Genomic DNA, 20,370 nt, shown 5'->3' with positions numbered 1-20,370 from the left:
ATCTCTGCAGCTGGCTTCCAAAATATGGTGGAAAACCTTCCCAGAAGAGTACAAGCTGTTATGGTTGCACTTTAACACATTATATAATGATGAGACGCGCCCCAAGCACATATGGATGACCACATATAAGCATGAGCACGAGCATTTTCTAATCACAAAGTTATAATCATGTAATAATTTTTTTTTCTCTTTATGATGAATAGGACTTCGGCTACAGAGTTTTACTTGAAACACAGTAGATAACGGGCACCAGGGGATAGATAGATGAAAGCGTGAGAAGAGGGACAAACAGAAAGATAGGAAGGAAGGGGTAGGGGTTTTGAACTACACAGAAAAAAACAATGGTTATCTTTAAATAAAGCTTCAGAAGATATATTTACGACCCCCTGTTTGCAGGAATGCCTTGTGTGGATTGAAAATGGTGGGCGTCAACAGTGTATTTGTTTAACGTCAAAGGTATTCTGCAGAACTAATTGGATATATGTAAGGGAAATGGTTGAAACTGCTGTTTTTTGAGGAAGGAGGTAGGGTTAAAATGAGAGACGATTTCCTCCCTGTCGCTTTTCTGGTTCTGTCCAATAGCTGACATAGTTGTTCAGCTTGTGGAGGTGACGCAGCCTAAACTTTTGATGGAGAAGGGAAGAAAAATAGCTTCACAACACGGCAGCACGTCCTGCTTCCTGTGTTTGTCTCCACTTATTATGTGCTTCCTGTAGGCAAGGAGGTGGAGGGACTTTAAGAGAAGCACAGCTCAGTGCCCAAAGAGAAGATCCCATCTTACAAAGAACATAAACAAAGGGTGACATTTGGTAACAACAATGGATCACATGGGTAAAATCAACCCTGTGTGTGTTTCTAAAGCTTATGAAATCACTAGAGATCCATGGATAACAGCTGCACAGTACTCTTTTTATGTTAGGAATCAACACATGCCCCCAACCGCAGTGGCCTATAATCATGATCCTTATACAGCAGCCTTTGAGGCAGCTAAACTCAAAATTACACACATCTACTGAGAGGTTTCTCCACAGAAAAGACTATTTTATCTGACCCAGATTCAGAGTGGTTTTAGAAGACTGGTGCTCCACTGAATATACTTTTACCTCCTAGCAGAATCTCAACACAACATCTATGTCTGGAACAAGGAAACAGAGCAAAAGCTAGTTTCCTTTGCATCAGAAAGGGCCACAATATCACTATACTTCACAAGGGATCAGTGACAATTTTAAACCACATTCCCTCTTTTATAAGTCAGTTGTAACTCTGCCTTTGGGGGGTAATTATACTATCTTTGTGTATGAACAAGTTAAACTAGTTTTAACTGCTGTTTTTTCTCAAAGAGGTTTCTTATCACTGAGCTGCTGTTCGTTATACAGCACGTGGATATACAGTAACATATCTAGTTTTCATGTGATCACACATTATCACACCCTGTCTCATTATCAGTGTTAGCAGAATTAAATACAGAGAAAAATATTTTCATGCAGTTTTTTATGAGTTGATGTAAAGACAGTAGCTGGTTGGGAGGAATGCTGTTGTGGGGTGAGAGGTAGTGCACTGTAGACCCTGGACAGGTCAGCAGTCTGTGTCCAGGTGAACCCTTGATGACCTTTCATGCTCACACACTGACACCTACGGCCAGAATCACCAGTTAACCTAATGTGCATAGTGTAGTGGTGTACGCGGTTAACAAGACAAAGCTCCTTGGGTCGTTTCTGGGAAGTGACACACAAATCCCTTTGGGGTTGCACTGGGAAGAGCATCTGGCATGAAAAGCTGCAAAATCAAACATGCAGAGTTACCAGCTGTGGTGACCTCTAATTTACTCTAGTTAAAGTAGCTCTAATTAACCCAACATGTCTTTGGACTCTGGGAGGAAACCAGAGTACCTAGAGAGAACCCACGAAGGCAGGAAAACATGCAAGCGCCACACAGAAAGACCCCACCCACAAATAAAGGGAGCCACTAATGCAGTTTGCAGGTCACTGCCCTAAGTGCTTCACACGGACGTATATGTCTATATATATGTATATGTCTATCTGCTGTTTTTTCCAGGAGTAGGTGGAGGCGCAAATAGAAACGTCATGCCAAATAATTTCTAAGGATTATTTTGCTCTCTGTCTGCTGGATATATAAGAAAGCAGCTATTGGTAATATTACTCGTAAGAAGTTTATAAGGAGAAATGCTAAATGTTTACAGCCTGTCTTTATGACAGCAAGTGCACAAGAAATAATACAATCATTGGTGTTTGCTATGCTAACAAACTATCTCACACACACAGCGCTGCTGAAGTCTCCAGTAGCACGACTTCACTCTGCAATGCCATTAGCCCCTAAATAAACACAGCTTGCTTCCTGGTTTAGTCGCTGTCTGAACGTTTATTACCTCTTGTTACAGGACTGCAGGCCTCTTGCTGCTCAAACTGCAGGCTGCCTACCACAGATGGCAACCTTCACAGTTATTTCTGTTTTTCTCAGTGTTGTTTTAAACAGACTACGCAGTCAGACTGGTTTATCTGCATAGGAAGGTCATCGACAAAGGGAAAGAGAGCAGGAGAACGGAGAGGAGATTGAAAGAGTGGGGCATTGTTCTGGAAATGGCTTCAGGGCTTTGTCAATGTGTGTGTGTATGTGTGTGTGTGCACTGATGAGGCATTTATTTGTGTGAACAGTGTGGCTGTGTTGGGGCTTTTCACATAGCCTGCTATATGTGTGTGAATGGGTGGAAAGTGACCCAGTGTAAATGAGTGTCGTCCTATGAACACCGTCATATTCTTGTCTGTGTTTGGAGTGTGTGTGTGTGTGTTTAAGTGTAATGGGTGTGTCTAGGTGATGTAGACCGATGGGGGTTGGGCTTAGGTCCTGCTTCAGGTGTGTCTTTGTGATAGAGAGCAAAAAAGGTTGAGAAGCAAACGTAAAGAGGTAAACATACAGATATGGGTCAACTGTGACAGGGGAGTTGATCAGAAACAAGTGAATAACAGATGAGAAGCAATGGAGAAAATAAGAACACTATTTCTGCGTTTATCCTGAAGATTTCCAGGAAGCTTAGGGATTCCTACCTGTCTGAACTTGCCCACGGAAAGGTAAGTTGTGGGACCATTTTGTCTCTTTTTTCAGTCTGTGTGCGTGTGTGTGTTTAGCCTGACTTCATGGGAAAAGACATAATCGCAGGCAGATTTGCATGGAAGTAAGCGGAGTTAGAATGGGTAGAATAACAGGTTTGATGAGTGCACGTTATATAATGAAGTGCTATAGGATCATTTTTGAATTGAAGGAGTACCTGTTTGAAACACTGACCTTTGGTCACTTTAAAGCAAGGTAATTTGATAAAAGCGAACAGAGGCGAGCATTGGTTTATTACAAATAATTACACTGCTGGTTTAATGAAGGGAACACAAGCCATCTATACCATCCTGGGAATGATTCTTGGCTTATACTGTGACTTTGAAAGTTTGCATATGAAAGAGATGACATGCAAAAATGAATGAAAATGTAAGTCAGGTTTCTCTTTGTGTGGTTAACAAACAGGAGCTTTCGAGGCCGGCGTGTTTTGCTGTTTTTGTTAGCAGAGTGTGTCTCCAAGGTGTTTCCTTTGCCTTTGCCTGTTGACTCATGATGAATATACGCTTTCTAATAGGTTTGGAGATTTCAGCAGACACCCAGTAAGACTTACTCAGTGCTTTACTCATGCATTTTTTATTGTGGAAAAAGTTACAGTTGTGAAAGCGTCAGGGTAAAGTGATATTTATCGGTGTATTAGTTAAATGCTTTGATCCAAATGTGAACTACAGAACAGGCCAACCCTTTACAAATTATGCGGCATGAGGTTAAAACCAACTGACATTTTAAAATACACAGACAGCTCCTTTGCTGTGAAAACGTCCACTATCAAAAAGCAATAAAAATAAAATAAAAACAACTTTGTTTACATCACCTATTTATGCCTATATCAAACCACATGCTAAGTCATCCATCTTTAACTCAAACTGTAAAGATATAAATCAGATTTATGCACTAAAAAGGAGTGCAAAGGGAATGCAATCATTTTTTTCAAGCAAAATGACCAATTCTGTGTAAAATATTGATTATGACTTCATAATTCAAAGTATTATTTAAGTATAGTACTTCAAGCATAATGGTAAGTATGATCATCCACAGCCCCTGCTACTGATAATGTCTGAACTACTGTTTTATTAGGTTGTTAGTGGTAAAGTCTAAATGTGTAGCATAAAAAACATAAAAAGCACTCACTGAAAAACCGATGATCAGTGTGACCTGCCTATGTTTTGTGAAATTATTTGAATTTTATTGCCAGTGGCCCAGGTATTTAATACATCTTTAATCAAGTTAGTCTAGAGAATAATGACTTTGTTAGTGAAATAATGAATGAGACTAAGCAAAGAAAAAATCTGCTGCATGGTAAAACAGACCTTTTTTTTTATCTTATCAGTTTGCAGTATTTACCTCTCATTCACTCATTCACAAACACATTCAAAGAGTTTGTGTGCAATGTGTTCAGCGTCTGACCAAAGGACACTATTGGCATGTGGACAGGATCAGTCAGAGATTCAGCTGGATGTGAGTTAGAATTGCTACATCTGCACTCATTTTTAGACTTTAATCTTTGCTTTTTGTGTACTGTTGGATGACTTATCATCTCAAAGTTTTACTTACATAAAACCATTTGTAAAGCTTATGAGATAAATGTTGTATAGAAAAGCTAAAACACCTCGTTGAAACCCTCATTCAAACTTGAGCAGTGTTTTCCAAAATCAGATGTGTTTCTTTTATTGCAAAATGTTTAATCTCCAGTGCAAGTATTTGCATTAACTAATGTTGCAGTTGAGCAGCTGTGTTAGGTTAAATGAAATAGAAATACTCTTTTAATCTGCAGAATCACACATGCATTTAAAACAGCTCTTTGCAATCAAAGGTCATCTGCCTTTTATCTCTCCGGCTGTTTTGACAGTATTAAAATGTCTCTGAAGTGTCACCGCATGTCTCAGGCTTCTTCTCCTCTCTCTCTAAAAATGTGCTGTGAGTCATGCAGTGTCTGCAACATGACATGGCTGCAGGATCCTACTATCCAAGAGCTGTTTGTGTCAATATGTAGTTAATAAGTATGCAGTAATGGTGCCAAGTGTTTTTTGTTTGCAAGTGCTGTCTTATTCTGTTATTTCTATTAGGAATGTTTCTGTCTTTCTGTGGCAGACACGCTGTTGGTTGGAAAAAACTCTTGGTTCAACATTTTAATGCTTTGCACAATTTGATATAGACACCTTTAGTGTATGGGGCACAACAGACTTTGGATTATTCAGATGAGCCTGTCATTATTGTGCATGTGTCCCAGTCCAGGGAAAGATGTTTAGAAGCAGCGCTGCGTGACTTTTCCCAACAGTTGCAAATTAGGTTAAAATTAATTCTGGGTTGAATTACCTTTGCAGCCTGGTGTGTTTTGGGTTGTGCTTCATCATTTTAAGGAGAACAAAGTAGATTATACGTGTTTTACTCTCAGTTTGGTCTTTTTTTTAATTCTCTAATAAAATAGCTAAGACATGTGATTTTGTTTTGACTCTTGTGTGTCTCTCTTTCTCAGGCGGAGCCCTCTCTGATGAAGACTACCTGGTACTGTCCTCTAGATTTGGTAAGGGTTTCACATTGCATGGGGATTCACAGCCTGTGAGCTAGTACCAGTATAAAGTAGGGTGACTGTGTCAGGGACTGTCCCTGAGGTTAAACTGGATTGTTTCATGTCCCATCTGAGTTGCAAATTAGCCAAAGTGGAATACAAAAGAAATTCTTTGTTTGAATTTGCAGCTTGATGAATTTGGACTGTTTCTTGCACTGGTTCAAACAAGTGTGATTTCACACACTGTTGTTGTTGTTGCATAAAGGAACACAATAACCATAAAGATAAGATAAACATAAAGATTTTATCTCCATTTTTTAAAAATTAAACTGTCTGATCATGTACGTCTGTTCATTTCAGTTAATGGTTTAACAACAATTTCTGCCACTCATTATTAAATATATTTTAAAAACTTCAAAGTATGCATTAGTCATAAGCAGCAATCTTCATATAAACAGTGTCTTTACTGTCTGTCTTTGCTCTACAGCCCACTGTGGTGGAGGAGGAGGAGGAGGATGGGGTGATCTACACAGTTACTGTCAAGCAGCACCATGGTGGACCCAACAGTCCAATGGTAAGTTTAATGTGACTGACTGGGTAAACTATTTGAGATGAGAGGTTTGTGGGGGTTGCGGTAACATTGTTTCTTTCTTTTTTCCTCACTTTTGATCTCATTTCTTTCCCATTTTCTTCCAGTCCACAGTTTCCAAATCCCAGTGTGTGAAAGCAGGCACAGAAGAGAAGTTGGTGCTCCACCTCCTCCACTCATTTTGTATGGGCGACTCCTCCTTCATCACCATCTTTCTCTCCACCTATCGATCCTTCACCACCACGGGGAGAGTGCTGGACATCCTCAGTGACAGGTAGGAGACTTTTAGCTGTGATCATTAAAATGAAAAAGAATTTAAAAGGCAGTAAGATCAAAGAAACCAGAGCGACGGCATACTTGTTAAACTGTAGAAACAAATTAAATTAAACTTTTTTTACATTAGACCACATAGAGGCATAGTACACTTTGACTCTTATCACACTGAAAAATTGAGGAGATATGTTAAAACATCATGTTCTGTTACATGTTTTTAATTGCATGTTGTATATTTTCATGGTATAGATGTTTTTGTATACTTATTGTTGATAACAACATATATGTATCTCTGCTGAAGGTTTCTTCTTTTAGCACACATATATGAATCATCCTCTCCAAAAAAAAAAAAGTTTGACCTGTATCCTAGTTTTAGAGAGTTTTAAACCTTTACTAAACACAAACATATTGGAGTTTAACTTTGACCTGACGATTGTGTCAGATGAAAAGTCATGTGTTACCAAACTGATTACAGTCCCTCCAGAGATAAATATGGAGCTGTTATCCAGATCTGTTATCTGGTGGATATCCAGGTAACAGATATCTTCCTGTTTGTCTGATGCTTGTTTTCTGCTAACTAACTGTTGACAACTTTTTAAAGCCAAATAAAAAGCTCAGTCATCATAGCTTTTCAGATTCTCCACATTGACTTTTCCCTTGCATAGAGCAGAAGCCAACACAAATATGATTGGTTGACAGGATACATGGATACTAATAGAAACAGAAACCAATCCATCCTGTAGAGATTTTTACTGGAAAAGGAAAGTTTTGACACACATGACACTAAAAACAAAGCCAGGAAGCTAACAGTCATTCAGATTCATCCTGGAAGGTCTTGTCATGGAAATCCATTGATTAGTTGTTAGGATTTTTCAAGATCAACACAGCCTGTGAGCCTCATTTCCTATTAGCCACTGCTAAATAAGAAGCTAAAGAATAAATTTCAGTTCATTGCTTATGATTCAAAACTATACACCTAGTTTTCTCAAGATACACAGGTGTTATTGTGGCTTTGCAATTTGTCTTCAAGCCATTTTTAAACAGGGATTTCTAAAATACTTGTAAAGTTAAAGACATTTCACATAGCAGGAAGCACCTGTGTGCTGATTTAAAATAACTGCAGCTTAGTTCTTCTTCTTAGAAACATTACTCAGCAAAATAAGAAAACTGCTTGTGGAATTTCCTTCCACCAAATAAAGGAAGTTTATATATGATACACCTAAAATTTTTCCAGAGATGCAACAGGAAAGAGAGTGAGAGAATCAGCAGGAATATAAACACCAAAGCCTTTGCGAAAAAATATCTTTGGAAAAATAAGTCATATATAAAACCAGCGGAAAACTGAAGTGCTATTTATGATACAGCAGATGCAGCTATCTGAAGCTGAATGATACTTTCAAGCTGGTTTTCTTTTTCTGCTTCATGATTTTTTCGTTTTTTGTTCACAGGCTGGAGAACCCACCCGGGGACAGCGAGAGAAGTCAGATAAGACAATCTTTTAACAAGTGAGTTTTTGAATAGCTAACCAAAATCTTTTCGAGTGCTTGAGTTACTTTAGTATCTGCATGCCATAACAACAACTGCTGCGAACGGTTTTGCTTCTTTCTTTCATTCTTTTTTTTTAAGGGGAATATTATTTTTACCAGGCAGGGTGTTTTCAAAAACTGAAACAGAAACTTTCATGTTACACATCATTTCAACAGCTGCTGCTATTAAAATCAGCGTGAGCACAAAACAAAGAGTAGTTAAAAGCTTTTTCTGGGGTATAAATCTCTTTCTGCAGAGAGTAAGTAAAGGAAAACAAGCTGTAAAATCTGAGAATTGTTGCTAAATGTCCGTTTTACAAGGATACACTAATGAACTGAAGTCCAAAAGTGTTTTGAATTTTCCAAAAAGCTTGTATAAGGTATGCTCCAGTCAAGCTTGTTCATTGAAGACTGTCTCGTAAGTGCCTGCCTGGTGAATTCCAGCCAGTTTCATGATAACTGGGGCGTCTTTCTTTGCAGAGGTGCTCGGTGCCACTGGCAGACTTACTTTTGTACCACTTCTTGTAAGCAGACTTGTCCTTCAAACTAAAATCTTGACCCTTTGGGTCCACTAGGCTCATGTCTAATCTGCTATTCTTGTCTAAACGCCTGAAGAGGGTGATTTATTGGAAACTTCTTAGATGTGTTGAAAAATATCAATATATCCAATCGATTCCAATCTCATTCCGTCATCCAGCACAGGCAGACCGGTCACATATCACATGCAATCTTAGCAAACACTAGAATAAATCTGAGGATTAGTCTTTTCAGTTGCAAGGCAGAAAATGTGTTATTTCTTTTATGTTCTTGCACCAGCCTCTCGAGTCGTTCCCCTTTCTTTTCTTTAATTCCTCCCATCCTTATCTCCATGTCTCTATCCCTACAGAGCAGTGTGTACAGTGTTCAGCACATGGCTGTCAGAGTATCCTGAAGACTTTAAGAGTTTGGGGGACCCCTCTCGCTTGCTACGCTTGGCTCCCCTCCTCCCTCATGACTCCTCATCTGCTGCTGATCTCCGCGCTCGCTTCCTCAGGATAGCCGAGGAGCTCAGCGAGAAAGCCCTGCTCCCAGATACCCATAAAGGTCTGTGTTTTAACTGGGATTTAAATGACAGTGTTATGGCCTTGTTCAGTGAGGTCATCAAGAAATATATATTTCTTCTCACTTGAAATCAAATGGAGACTGTAAGAATGGAAATATATACAATCTGGATTTGTTGTGACTATTTTCACCTAAAATTATTTTCTCTGAACATAACATCATTTTTCCCAGATATCCTGAACATTATTATGAAAACTAAAGGTTTTAGTTACTGCTTTTTCCATCTGGTTTGTCAGTGAAAGATCTCAACAACTATTAAATCAGAAGCAATGCAGACATACCTATTCCAAAGCTAAGATTCAGAAAGTAATTAAAACAAACAGTAACAATTACTCCTTTCAGTTTTGTGCTAATTTGCTACACAACCCACATTTCAGCTGCTTATTTCTCCCATAGTGACCACAGCTCTGAACAATCTGATGCACATTTACTTGATCAGTGTCACTATTTGCAGATCAAACCAGTTTCACCAGCCCTCCTCCTGATGCCTCCAAGTTTGAACCTACCAGCATCCTTGGATTCTCTGGAGCGCTGATTGCCGAGCAGCTCACCATGATAGAGACTGTGAGTTTACCCTGAAGACAGAACACTTTCTAAGTAATGACAAAATGTAAAACACTGCACTCCTTAAATGGTAAATGGCCTGTATTTGTTTAGCTTTTACTAGTCCCCCCTAGGGACCCCAAAGCGCTTTATACACCCAGTCATCCACCCACTTATTCATACACTGGTGGAGGCAGCTACAGTTGTAGCCACAGCTGACAGAAGCGTGTCTGCCATATCGCGCCATCGGCCAGTAGGCTAGGGGGTAGGTGAAGTGTCTTGCCCAAGGACACAACGACCAAGACTGTCCGAGCCGGGGCTCAAACCGGCAACCTTCCGATTACAAGACGAACACCCAACTCTTGAGCCACGATTGCCCCTTACATCCCTGGAGACTTATGTGATCGTTTCAAACATTTACTAATCATGTGTGCTTTCAGTTTGAGTTCAATCTGCTTTTTATTGTCTTAATCCTGTTTTTTGTATTGATACTTTTTCAAACAGCAGTTTGATTAAAATACGCAGAAGTAAGAGAAAGAGAAGTGTCCCACTCTCAGAATCTCAAATGTTTTCATAAGGAAATTTAAATAGGATGACCTCTGAGTTCAGTTTATGTTGTTTAATCAATGATTTGTAAGCAGTTTTTACAGATCTTAGTTATAGTTGTAATTCTCACCTCTTTCAGGAGCTTTTTGTCCGTCTGGTCCCGTACCACTGCCTCGGATCGTTGTGGTCTCAGAGGGACAAGAAGGGGAGGGAAGGAGTTTGTTGGTCAGTCCGTGCCACTGTGCGTCAGTTCAACAAGTTGGCCAATGCTGTTTTAGCATCCTGCCTCTGGCCGACAAAACTGCGGAGCCAGCAGAGAGCCCGACTGCTGGAGAAATGGATCAGCGTGGCAGAGGTCAGTAGAATGAAGTCACAATATATAAAATTCAATGCAACAAACACATATTTTGTATCAATCTCAATAAGTCTCAATAAGAAATTGAGGTCTCTGTGAAATTAAACTATTAACTGTATTCCACTTGGAGTTTCAAGGCATCCAAAAACCTCAAGCCTGCTTTAAATCCTTCAGTAATCCTCTAACTGTAATCGTATGCTCAGCTCTGACTCTGCACAAATCATGGCAAAGTCACAGTTGCTAGGATTCTGGTTATACTTTTATATTAATCCATAGCTGTGAGCACCACACGTTATGTCACGGTCTTCTCTCCATCAATGAGGAACAAATAACAAAAAATACTCTGGTGCATTTTTTTGAGAATGCAATGCAGAGTTAATATCGTTTTTCAGGGTAAATTCCCCTCACAGATAAATGAATTAGAAAGCAAACCCAGAAAATCGAACCCATAAGTTGTTTTTTGGGTGTTTTTTAAGCTGTGTTTCACTGATATGAACAGGATATTTGAGAAACGGTGCAAAATCATTACACAGCCAAAGAAATGTTCTTTTCTGTTTTCCATTTTCCAGCAACTCCAAACAAAAATATGTGTTTACCTCAAGATCAAATGAGATATTTTTCAAAACCAGCATTTTTTTTGACTGCATTTAAGTGTTAAGTGCTCCTGGTGTATGTTTCTGTACACGAGGAGCAAATAGGGTAGGAAATGAGCTCTTCCAGTAACACCAGCGCTGAGTCAAACAATGTGATGTACGACCTCTGGGCAATGGGAAACGTTTGCATCTGCTTACTGTGAAAGAGAAAATGTGGATTAAGTGAAATCTGTAGCAGTGTTAGAGTTACCGTGCAGATCACTCAGCTTCTTTAAAATATTAAATTGCCTGCAGCAATGACAAGCTCTGCTCGAACACACACAAGCACAAAACATATCGTGTCCCTGTCTGCTATGGCCTCCAGCTTTAATTCTCCCTTTTTTCCTCTGGTTTGCTGGAAACCTGGCGTTCCGGTCTCACCCTATGTTTGTTATGAGACAAACCCCTTTAGCAGCATCCATTATTCAGCACATCAAGGTGACAGCGTAACTCAATACTCGGCAGACCCACATCCGCAAGTGTTCTCAGTTACACTATACCATGAGATGCAAACGGTGGTATTTGTCTTTGTACGTTCTTTCAACAGGCGTGTCGAGCCAGGAAGAACTTCTCCTCGCTGTACGCTATTGTGTCTGCCCTCAAGAGTAACCCCATCCACCGGCTGAGGAAGACGTGGCAGGACACCGACAGGTCTGAGGCTGCAGTACTCCCTGTTTTAGTGCAGAGGCTTTATAATCAAATATGTGGAAAACAATCTAAGTGAGGAAAAGTGCAGGATTACAGCTCGAAACAAGGGCATTTAAAGGCTATGGTGATCATTCTAAACAGGTTCATGTTAAGTATTGGAGCAGCAGCATGAACAGCTGGTCTCAAATATTAGTTTATTTAAGTATATCCATCCATCCATCCGTCCAACCATCCGTTTTCTGTCTGGGTCTGGGTTATGGGGGGCTGTAGTCTAATTTGAGATACTCAGACCTCCCTCTCTCTAACCTCGTCTTCCATCTCCTCTGGGTGGACACAGAGGCATTCCCAAGAATGTAATCTCTCCATCATGTCCTGGGTCTACCCTGAGGTCTCCTCCCAGCTGAACTTACTCAAAACACCAGAAGGCATCCAGAAGGCATCCCTGTCAGATGCTGAACCACCTCTCCTTAAATGTTTTTATAAATATCAGAATATAAAATCATGCTTGTACATCTTATATTAGGGGTCTGAAGTGCAAAATAAGGAAGGAATATTGTGCATTCTTTCATTTTCATTATCTTTTTCATTAATAATAGAAAATAAAAAATAATTGGATAACTATACATTCAAACTATTTTTGTCTGTTTTGTGCACTAAATCTTAAAGTCGGACATACATCTGGATTGTAATACTTAAAACAGTATCACCAGTTTTAAGTACTTTCTGATGTACAGTGCAGTAGACAATACTGAATTAGTATGGGTAAACAAGGCTCTTTATGGTAATCGAGGAATGGCACCAGTGCTGTCTCAGGTATCAGGCTGCAGTTTCTTGAACCTGAGAGAAACAAAGGTGTTCCACATTCTCGATAATTAGACGTGCCCCTCTTGAAAATCAGTTTGGCTTTGGATAGGAATAATGCCGAGCTGGAGGAGACAAAGACTCCCACATGCTCACAGGGACCAGGCGGGTTAAACTGTTGAATGTCTGAGTCAGCTGAGTCAGACGTGCGGGTACTGCTGAGAAACGTTCAGGCCTGCAGTGCAGGTGGGAAACTGGTTTAGGAGTTGGAATCAAACGGACGGCTGATGTGTTACTTTGCTAGATAATTAAAGCTTTTTGCTTTAGAGCACTTTTTGTAAGAATTCTTATTCATTGAAAAAACAGGCAAAGACTACAAAATCTATAATTTTATATAATTTATTTACATACTACAAAAACAACCATATTTAGAGAAGGCTAAGGAACTTGGAAAGGAAAGCGTCTGGACTTCTTTAAGTTGCTTGAAGACATTTCACCTCTCATCCGAGTCCCAGATTTAAGCCCTATGGGAGTGTCCCCCCAACAGGGACAATGGACCCCCTAATGATCCAGATATAACTTCATATTGCACACACTGCACCATCGCTGTTTTAATATTATTTTATAGCATCAGTTGTTCTTAGTTTTCTGGGATGTAACTGCCTGCTGTTCAAACTAGATGTTAACTCCATTTCTAAATTACCTCAGGTGTCTCTTTCTGTGATATTGTCTTTTAAAAAAACCCTTTCATATTATCTCATATGGGATATCATGCAATACAATAACAGTAAATCTGTGCCTGGCTAACGTCATTCAAGCTCAAGCTTGCACAAATGATCTTCATTATATTTTAGTAGACTGAATAATATAAGACTACAAATCAGTCTTTATCTTACTGATCTGGTTACTTTACAGAGAGGCGTTGAGGAAATATGAGGAACTGTCAGAAATCTTCTCAGACAAGGACAACTATTCACAGACCAGAGAACTCCTGAAGGAGGTAAGTGGCAGGGATTAAGGGTGTAATGATAGTGGACTGTATGTCTTCAAAGTTGGCTGAGGTAAAAACAGGATCAAATGCCGAATGATGACATCAGTTACATTATACTGTGCGAAGAAAGCAGATTCAGTGAGAAATTTGATATTTTATTTATGGCACACTGAGGCTGCTTTCTACTTGGGTCACGACACATCACGAAACCAGCAAGTAAAAAGTGAAATCATGAAACACGGATGGCGTGTGTTCTAGACATCTTGTCATTTGACTGTACGTGTTGATTAATGATGAAACTAGCTGGAAGCAGCATCTTATGCTGGAAAGCTGCCGCTTTGAGCTCTCAGTGACGGGGCTGTTGTGTTGGAGCGGTCTTGGTTTAGAGTCAGATTTCAGCAACTCTTGTAACGACTTGGACTCGTTTCAGGGCTATTTTTACTCAGACCTGTGCTGCTCTTGGCTACCGTTAGAGGCTTTTATGTCTTATCTTTGTACTTTCTTGCTAAAAAAAACAACTTCCAAGGACTCCTTTCCCTATTCCTTTATCGCTCCAAAAACATTGATTTTGAAAGTATGCTGTAGGTGCATGAAGTCATGATGCATTAGGCTTATATAACAGAGCCTGTTTGGGGACTTTACTCGATATCATCACATTTTTTAAATCTGCTATATTACGTATGAGCTAATTCATTTGGGTAGTACTCTCCCAGTATCTAATATTCCTTTTTTTCTAACATAAGAATGAAACAGGATGTTTCTGATAATCCATTAAAAGCTTTAAAAGGCACCATCAGCGCAAACTCAGCAGGGAGGTGTAGCTCAGTGACTCTAGTTGAGAGACCTAGCAGAAACAGGCTGGCTGCAGGATGTATCTGGACACCTGTCAAAGTGTCCAAGCTTCCATCCAAGGACCATGTATGCTCACACAGTAGTTTCTTGTTACATTGAGATATGATAAATGATCATTTCTTTTTGCAGAGAGAGGAGTTGCCCTCCGTTGGCCATGAAAATAATGCAGGTTCTCAGTTGGCTTCGTTTTCAGTCCGTCCTTTATATACAGTCTTTGCTTAACACAGCATGCACTGACTGCACCGATGTCTGTTAATGCTCAAACAGCAGCTCTGTAAAACCATGTGGTCACTTTGCTATTTCACATGCTGGTGGTATGAGACATTTATTAATGTGCCTGTCATCTGTCATCACATTTATTAAATTCATATTTGCACAGACTAAACCAGAGCCTAACCATCCACGGAGAAAGATGACTGCTATGCAGGCCAGAAAACAGTGTAATCTTCATTAGTACAAGTGCCCTTATTCTGTCAGCGTTTCCACTGTGAAACACCCATTTGAAGATGCATTATATTTAGTTTGCACCGTGTCAGCGAGTTTGGGAAATTGGCAGAATTAGCAATGTTTTGATTTTCTATAATGGTGCAGCGCGAGCATCAGTGGCTTTGCATTAGCTCTGATTTTACCCATGATACCCCCAAAGGAATTCATCCAAACATTTTCTTTCATTTCTAAAGCTTCACTCTGAGCTTTGATGTCAGAAAAACACCACTGCCTTCTGTTGCCCTTTGATTTTTTTCTCTCCCTCACAGTAACTTGCTCCTCTTCATCTCACAGCTTGTCTAAAAATGACTACAACCAGCAGGCAGGGTGTAAGATGAATGATTCAGTCTAATAAAAGACTAAACTGAACGTTAGGAGAAATAAATTATTCACAAAACTGTCACAGAAACATTTGACAGTAATACCGCTTTATTATGATGTTTATGGCAAGTTTTGACTGTTTCTCTTCCCTGATGCTAAGTTTTCATGACAGATCTTTTGACTGAACGCTTCTAACTTTCTTATTAATGTCGTGAAAAGGATTTTAATGTGTGCTTAGGTTACCTGAAAATTAATCATGACAGAATTAGGTTTTACAGTATCTAATTTAGTGGTAAATAAAAGTCTTTGCTTGCAAGCATTGCAAGTAAAGATGAAATGTGAGGCATTTTCACAGATAAACATTGGATATACCTATAAATGTTGATGGAAATGGAAAAAAGTACATTACAAAACATTCTACCATGGTAGAAGGATTATTCCAGGAAAAAATCTTTAGAAATTCCACAATTAAACCTGCATATTTTAATTAAGACCAACCGCATTGCTTGATTTTAAAAGGTTGGATCAACGTTGTCTCATTGTAGAGGCTGGCAGTGGAAAAGAAATACCACAAGCTAACATTACCTGACACTAAAACCTGATCAGCTCATCAACACCAGTATGTTTTTTTGCTTCCAACAAGGCCCAGGCTGCAGCAGCATCCCTTGAAACTCCAGATGCGTCTAATTGTGTGGTGATTCAGGGATTTCTTTATTGCATCAGATTGGAATTTATAATGTAATTAGGTTGGCTAACACAGGCATATATTACACAGCAGCCAGAAGCATTTGTGATGGAATGGGGTTCATTAGAATTCCTTTACAAAAAATGAACATTTATTAAATTAATATCAGATAAAATCTCTTTTTTCTTTGTAAATTTACCTTTTTTATTTAAATAACCCACTATTACATTTGTTGTACTGTCTCAGTGTAATAACTTTCTTCCAAAGTCCATAATTTTTTATACAATTAATATCTAATAATGTTAATAATATACAATTTGTTGTACATTAAAAACCAAGTTAGATAACATCTATTTTAACAATGTATGGCATGTCTAAGGCCTGACCTCAGGGAGTTTTATCATCTTCAAGTTCACTGTTTTGCATTTTCAGCCTTTTGTCAGCAAAAACGTCTCATAAATACAAATTATGTCAGCTCTCAAAATCAAGAGCTTTTATTTTGTGTTCAGTTTTAAGCAACTGTAAGTGCAAATAAGTGCTAGTTTGGTGTCCCAGTGGCCTCTGCTGGCATTTCCATCTTTTTGGGTGTAACACGTACTTTTATTGTTGACCAAATGCAATACAGTACAATACAGTTGTCACTGTAAGTATTTTTGTTGTTCTGAAAGTAGAGGAGGAGAATTGATTACGTTCTACTAATCCAGGTTGAAACTCGGGATTTCCCTCTGGTTTTTTTCTCTTGCAGGAGGGCACGTCAAAGTTTGCCAACCTGGACAACAGGCTCAACAACAGATACCTTAACAAGGTAACTGGAAATACTGTCAAAACTTGTTGTGGAGATTAAACATCTGACAGTGGAAGAATACTTGGTTAAAAACAGGTTGGGTTGTTTGTGTGATAATGAAACTCCCTTAACAACCTTTAAAAAGAGATTGTAGGGGGACACTACTTAAATTCCTCAAGTGTGCTGCTCTTAGCTTTCGTCCACAGTTTGACTTAAATAACCCTCAGTGGAGTGTCAAATAAATTTGGGATTACATCATCAAGACTTTCCACATAGCTGCAGCAGCAGAGGAGTCCTTTAAAATGACCTTATGGTCTTCTGCAGAGGCAAAACCTCAGATCTGCATGCACATAAAAGACAACAATTTTCACTAACTTTACAGCGCACATCTGGGGTACATACCAAACATTTTAGCCTGAGGGGTTGTACACCCCCACCGTCCTTTATGGTAGACCTTGGAAAAATGTGAAATGATGTAAGACCCTGCAACCGTGTCATGAGCGTTATAAAAGACAGAGACACCGTTTTAGATGAAGTTTGAGGGCTTACAGAATGACACGAGTGCTGTCTTATTGCATGCACAGCGTATGTACTGCAGAGCGTGGTTTCAGCATGTCACTAATGTGCGAGTAGGCAACGTTTTTTGGGGGGAGTTAAAAGTACTTTCCTGACAGCTTAACATATTGGTTAACACAAGTTAAACTCTGCATTCAGACACTAACACTGTTGAGCGGGGGGTGTTTCATTGGTTTAATAGAGGGTTGTGAGGGCGATCGACCAGCATGCAACAGCAAAGTGGAACAGCGAGCTGTTGTCTTTGTGTATGTGTGTGATGAGCTAAATCCCAAGCCCCTGTTTGAAAAATAGCTGCAGGCGGCAGCTCTGAAATCCCTCGCTGTGTGGGCTCTTTACATTGTGAGTAGAAACCTTTGAGGGAATTGATGAAACACTTTCTTTTATTTCTCACACAGTCCAACGCGCAGGGCACCGTGCCCTACCTGGGTATCTTCCTCACAGACCTCACCATGCTGGACACGGCAGTCAAAGACAGGCTGGATGTAAGTTGATTTCATCTGTGTCACGTCCCCTGGACTTTTTATTTTACAATTCTTGAGCTGACATAACAGATTCTGTCACTCCTTTGCAGAATGGCTACATCAACTTTGACAAAAGGAGAAGAGTAAGTGCTGCAATACACATCAGTTTGAGAGATAAAAGGTTCAAAGTTGAATACGTGATCTGTTTTAATGCTTATGATAAGAGACATTCTGCATTTGGTTAAGCTGATGCCCTGATACTAAGCAGTTTTGAACAGAGTAAGCTCCACTTTTTGCATCATTAACATAAGCTGCTAGTGTAAGTAAGAAAAGAGTGTGTAAGAGGGAGCAGTAACATAATATCTGAGGGAGGAAATGATTAAGTGTAGGGTGCTGAGAGGTGCTTCTGATACAGATGAAAAAAACTGGCACAGTAATAAGAGAACAGCTAACACGGGTTGGGTTTTTTTTGTTGTGAAACTTTGTGGTGATATGGCTCTTTGTTAACAGGAATTTGAGGTTTTAGCTCAAATCCGGCTCCTGCAATCATCCTGCAAAAACTGTGTTTTCACTGCTGACGAGGCCTTCGTGCAGTGGTATAACAGCGTGCCTACTCTGAGGGAAGAGGAAAGGTGTGTATGCATTTGGTTACAGTCGAGACAACCAAAAACTGCCTTGAATGAATTCATTATTTTAAAGACAGCTGCTGTAGCACGTGTTGATGGATGAAGAATGATAAAGTTATCCTTAATTTTTCAGTTATAGGCTGTCCAATGAAATCGAAGCACCTGGCGACCCGAGCCCTCGCGGTCATGCCCCAGCTGTCGTTATCACACAGTGTCCAGAGTAAGCTAAGCAGAGCTCACTGACTCATTCATAAACATACACATAACACTAAATATAAGTATATATATGCAATACCAGATATACAGTTTAGGATATAGAATTTTAATGGGAAGCGGATTTTGGCTTCTCAACTCGTCAGTTGGTGACCACTGCAGTAAAGAAGCTTTAAAAAATATTTCTCACTACATTGGCAACAAACCAGAGCCCTGGATTGGTTACAGATATTTTTTAGGTTTTATGATACTTTTTGTAATTATCCACTTTCACCACTGGAGGGCAGGATTTTAGCCATTAAAGAAGTGCTCATGTTAAATTTTTGATATTTCTTTTTAGTCCTGCCTTCATTTCCTCAAGAATATATATGTTTTATCAGACCGTCATTCTAAATAATAATTTAATGACTAATCTGGTTAAATTAATGTTGCATGAACTCACTCCACCATCTTGTGGAATAAGCTGGTACTAAATAAAAGTACAGACCTATTTCAACTTAAGCTAATATCTCTTTGGACCTAAGGTCACGGTGGTTGTTTCTTCGTAGGTTTAAGTTTTTTAATAATTTTCATAGAAACAAATTTGAGCCTGTGCTGCTTAAAATTTCGATTTTAACTGTTTAACTAAAGTTTAACTTTAGTGTAAAAACTTTATTGCAAATTTGTAACAAATAAACCAGTTTCCCTGACAAGTTTCTCAGATTGTTGTGTTGTGTGTTTTCATGCATTTCCAGTCTAAGCACCTCCCGAACCAGCCTGGCTGGTGACAGTGACAGCTTCTTTGACTTTCACTCACCCGTCAATAACCTGCTTTCAAAGCTCACAAAGGTAAGTCACTCAACAACAGTCATCAGTCAGGTTTCTGTTTATATTATGTCATTTCACAGTAGGCAGGCTGGACTGTTTTGCATGTTTAAATATACAGATTCGTTTCCGATTCCACTCAATCATTATCATTTTCATGATTTCTGTTCCACTGCAGCATATGAGATCTCCGTCGGTGTCCTGTCTGGATGTTGACACGTCCCCTCCTACCAATGAATCCAACCCTGCCACGCTGACTCCAACCACTCCTACAAAATCACACCGTCGATCAGCCTCCTGTGGCAACAATCCCCCTGGTAACATCCAAGGGTCAGGGGCAGACATGCGGATCATCAGGATACGGATGGACCTGGAGGATGGAAACCTGTATCGGAGTATACTGGTACGAATCCAAACCATTTGTCTCTAATTAAAATCAGCAGAATCAGCACAGAAGCCTTTGTCATTAATTTATCAGTGACAATTTGCACTTACAGCTTCTCCTCCTATCTGCAAGGACCCCATAATCATAGTAATCAGATCCTCAGGATACAACGGACCCAGGTTATTATTAGTGCAAATTAGGCTGTCCTGTTTTCACTGTTATTGTCCTTTGTCGCCTCAGGTTACGAGCAATGACAAGACTCCCACTGTGATCAGCTCTGCCTTAGAAAAGCACAATCAAGACCCCAAACAGGCATCCAGATATGAGCTGATACAGCTTCTGCCTGAAGGAAAAGGTAAAAAAAAACGAATCGATTCGACAGACACAATGTTTAAAAAAGTCATCATTACTAATATGACCAGTTTTGTCAAAGTGGTTTCTCTTTTCAGAGGAGACAAAGACTTCATTTTGAATTTTTTCCTTTTGACTAACCCATCAGTGCCACAGTTAAATTATTATTATTTTTTTTAAATTTTAGTC

At 39.5% G+C, this 20,370-nt stretch overlaps 1 protein-coding gene across 1 annotated transcript in view; it reads left to right on the top strand.

Moving 5' to 3' along the window:
- The window catches only part of rgl2 (ral guanine nucleotide dissociation stimulator-like 2), a 31,942-nt gene that overhangs the window by 8,372 nt on the left and 3,200 nt on the right, over window positions 1-20,370 (top strand). Inside the window, exons 3-19 of the mRNA XM_005744043.2 lie at window positions 5,600-5,647; window positions 6,120-6,206; window positions 6,329-6,495; window positions 7,943-7,999; window positions 8,907-9,103; window positions 9,576-9,685; window positions 10,350-10,565; window positions 11,745-11,848; window positions 13,562-13,646; window positions 16,727-16,786; window positions 17,737-17,823; window positions 17,913-17,945; window positions 18,313-18,434; window positions 18,562-18,648; window positions 19,376-19,469; window positions 19,624-19,848; window positions 20,071-20,185. Of these exons, the coding sequence (XP_005744100.1) occupies window positions 5,600-5,647; window positions 6,120-6,206; window positions 6,329-6,495; window positions 7,943-7,999; window positions 8,907-9,103; window positions 9,576-9,685; window positions 10,350-10,565; window positions 11,745-11,848; window positions 13,562-13,646; window positions 16,727-16,786; window positions 17,737-17,823; window positions 17,913-17,945; window positions 18,313-18,434; window positions 18,562-18,648; window positions 19,376-19,469; window positions 19,624-19,848; window positions 20,071-20,185 (1,894 nt within the window). The remainder of the gene's footprint in view (window positions 1-5,599; window positions 5,648-6,119; window positions 6,207-6,328; window positions 6,496-7,942; window positions 8,000-8,906; window positions 9,104-9,575; window positions 9,686-10,349; window positions 10,566-11,744; window positions 11,849-13,561; window positions 13,647-16,726; window positions 16,787-17,736; window positions 17,824-17,912; window positions 17,946-18,312; window positions 18,435-18,561; window positions 18,649-19,375; window positions 19,470-19,623; window positions 19,849-20,070; window positions 20,186-20,370) is intronic.

This window comes from Pundamilia nyererei, unplaced genomic scaffold (assembly GCF_000239375.1).
Source record: "Pundamilia nyererei isolate P.nyererei 1_Seehausen unplaced genomic scaffold, PunNye1.0 scaffold00138, whole genome shotgun sequence".
Lineage (NCBI taxonomy): Eukaryota > Metazoa > Chordata > Actinopteri > Cichliformes > Cichlidae > Pundamilia > Pundamilia nyererei.
The sequence above is the reverse complement of the archived record's forward strand: the minus strand, read 5'-3'. Positions and strand labels throughout refer to the sequence as shown.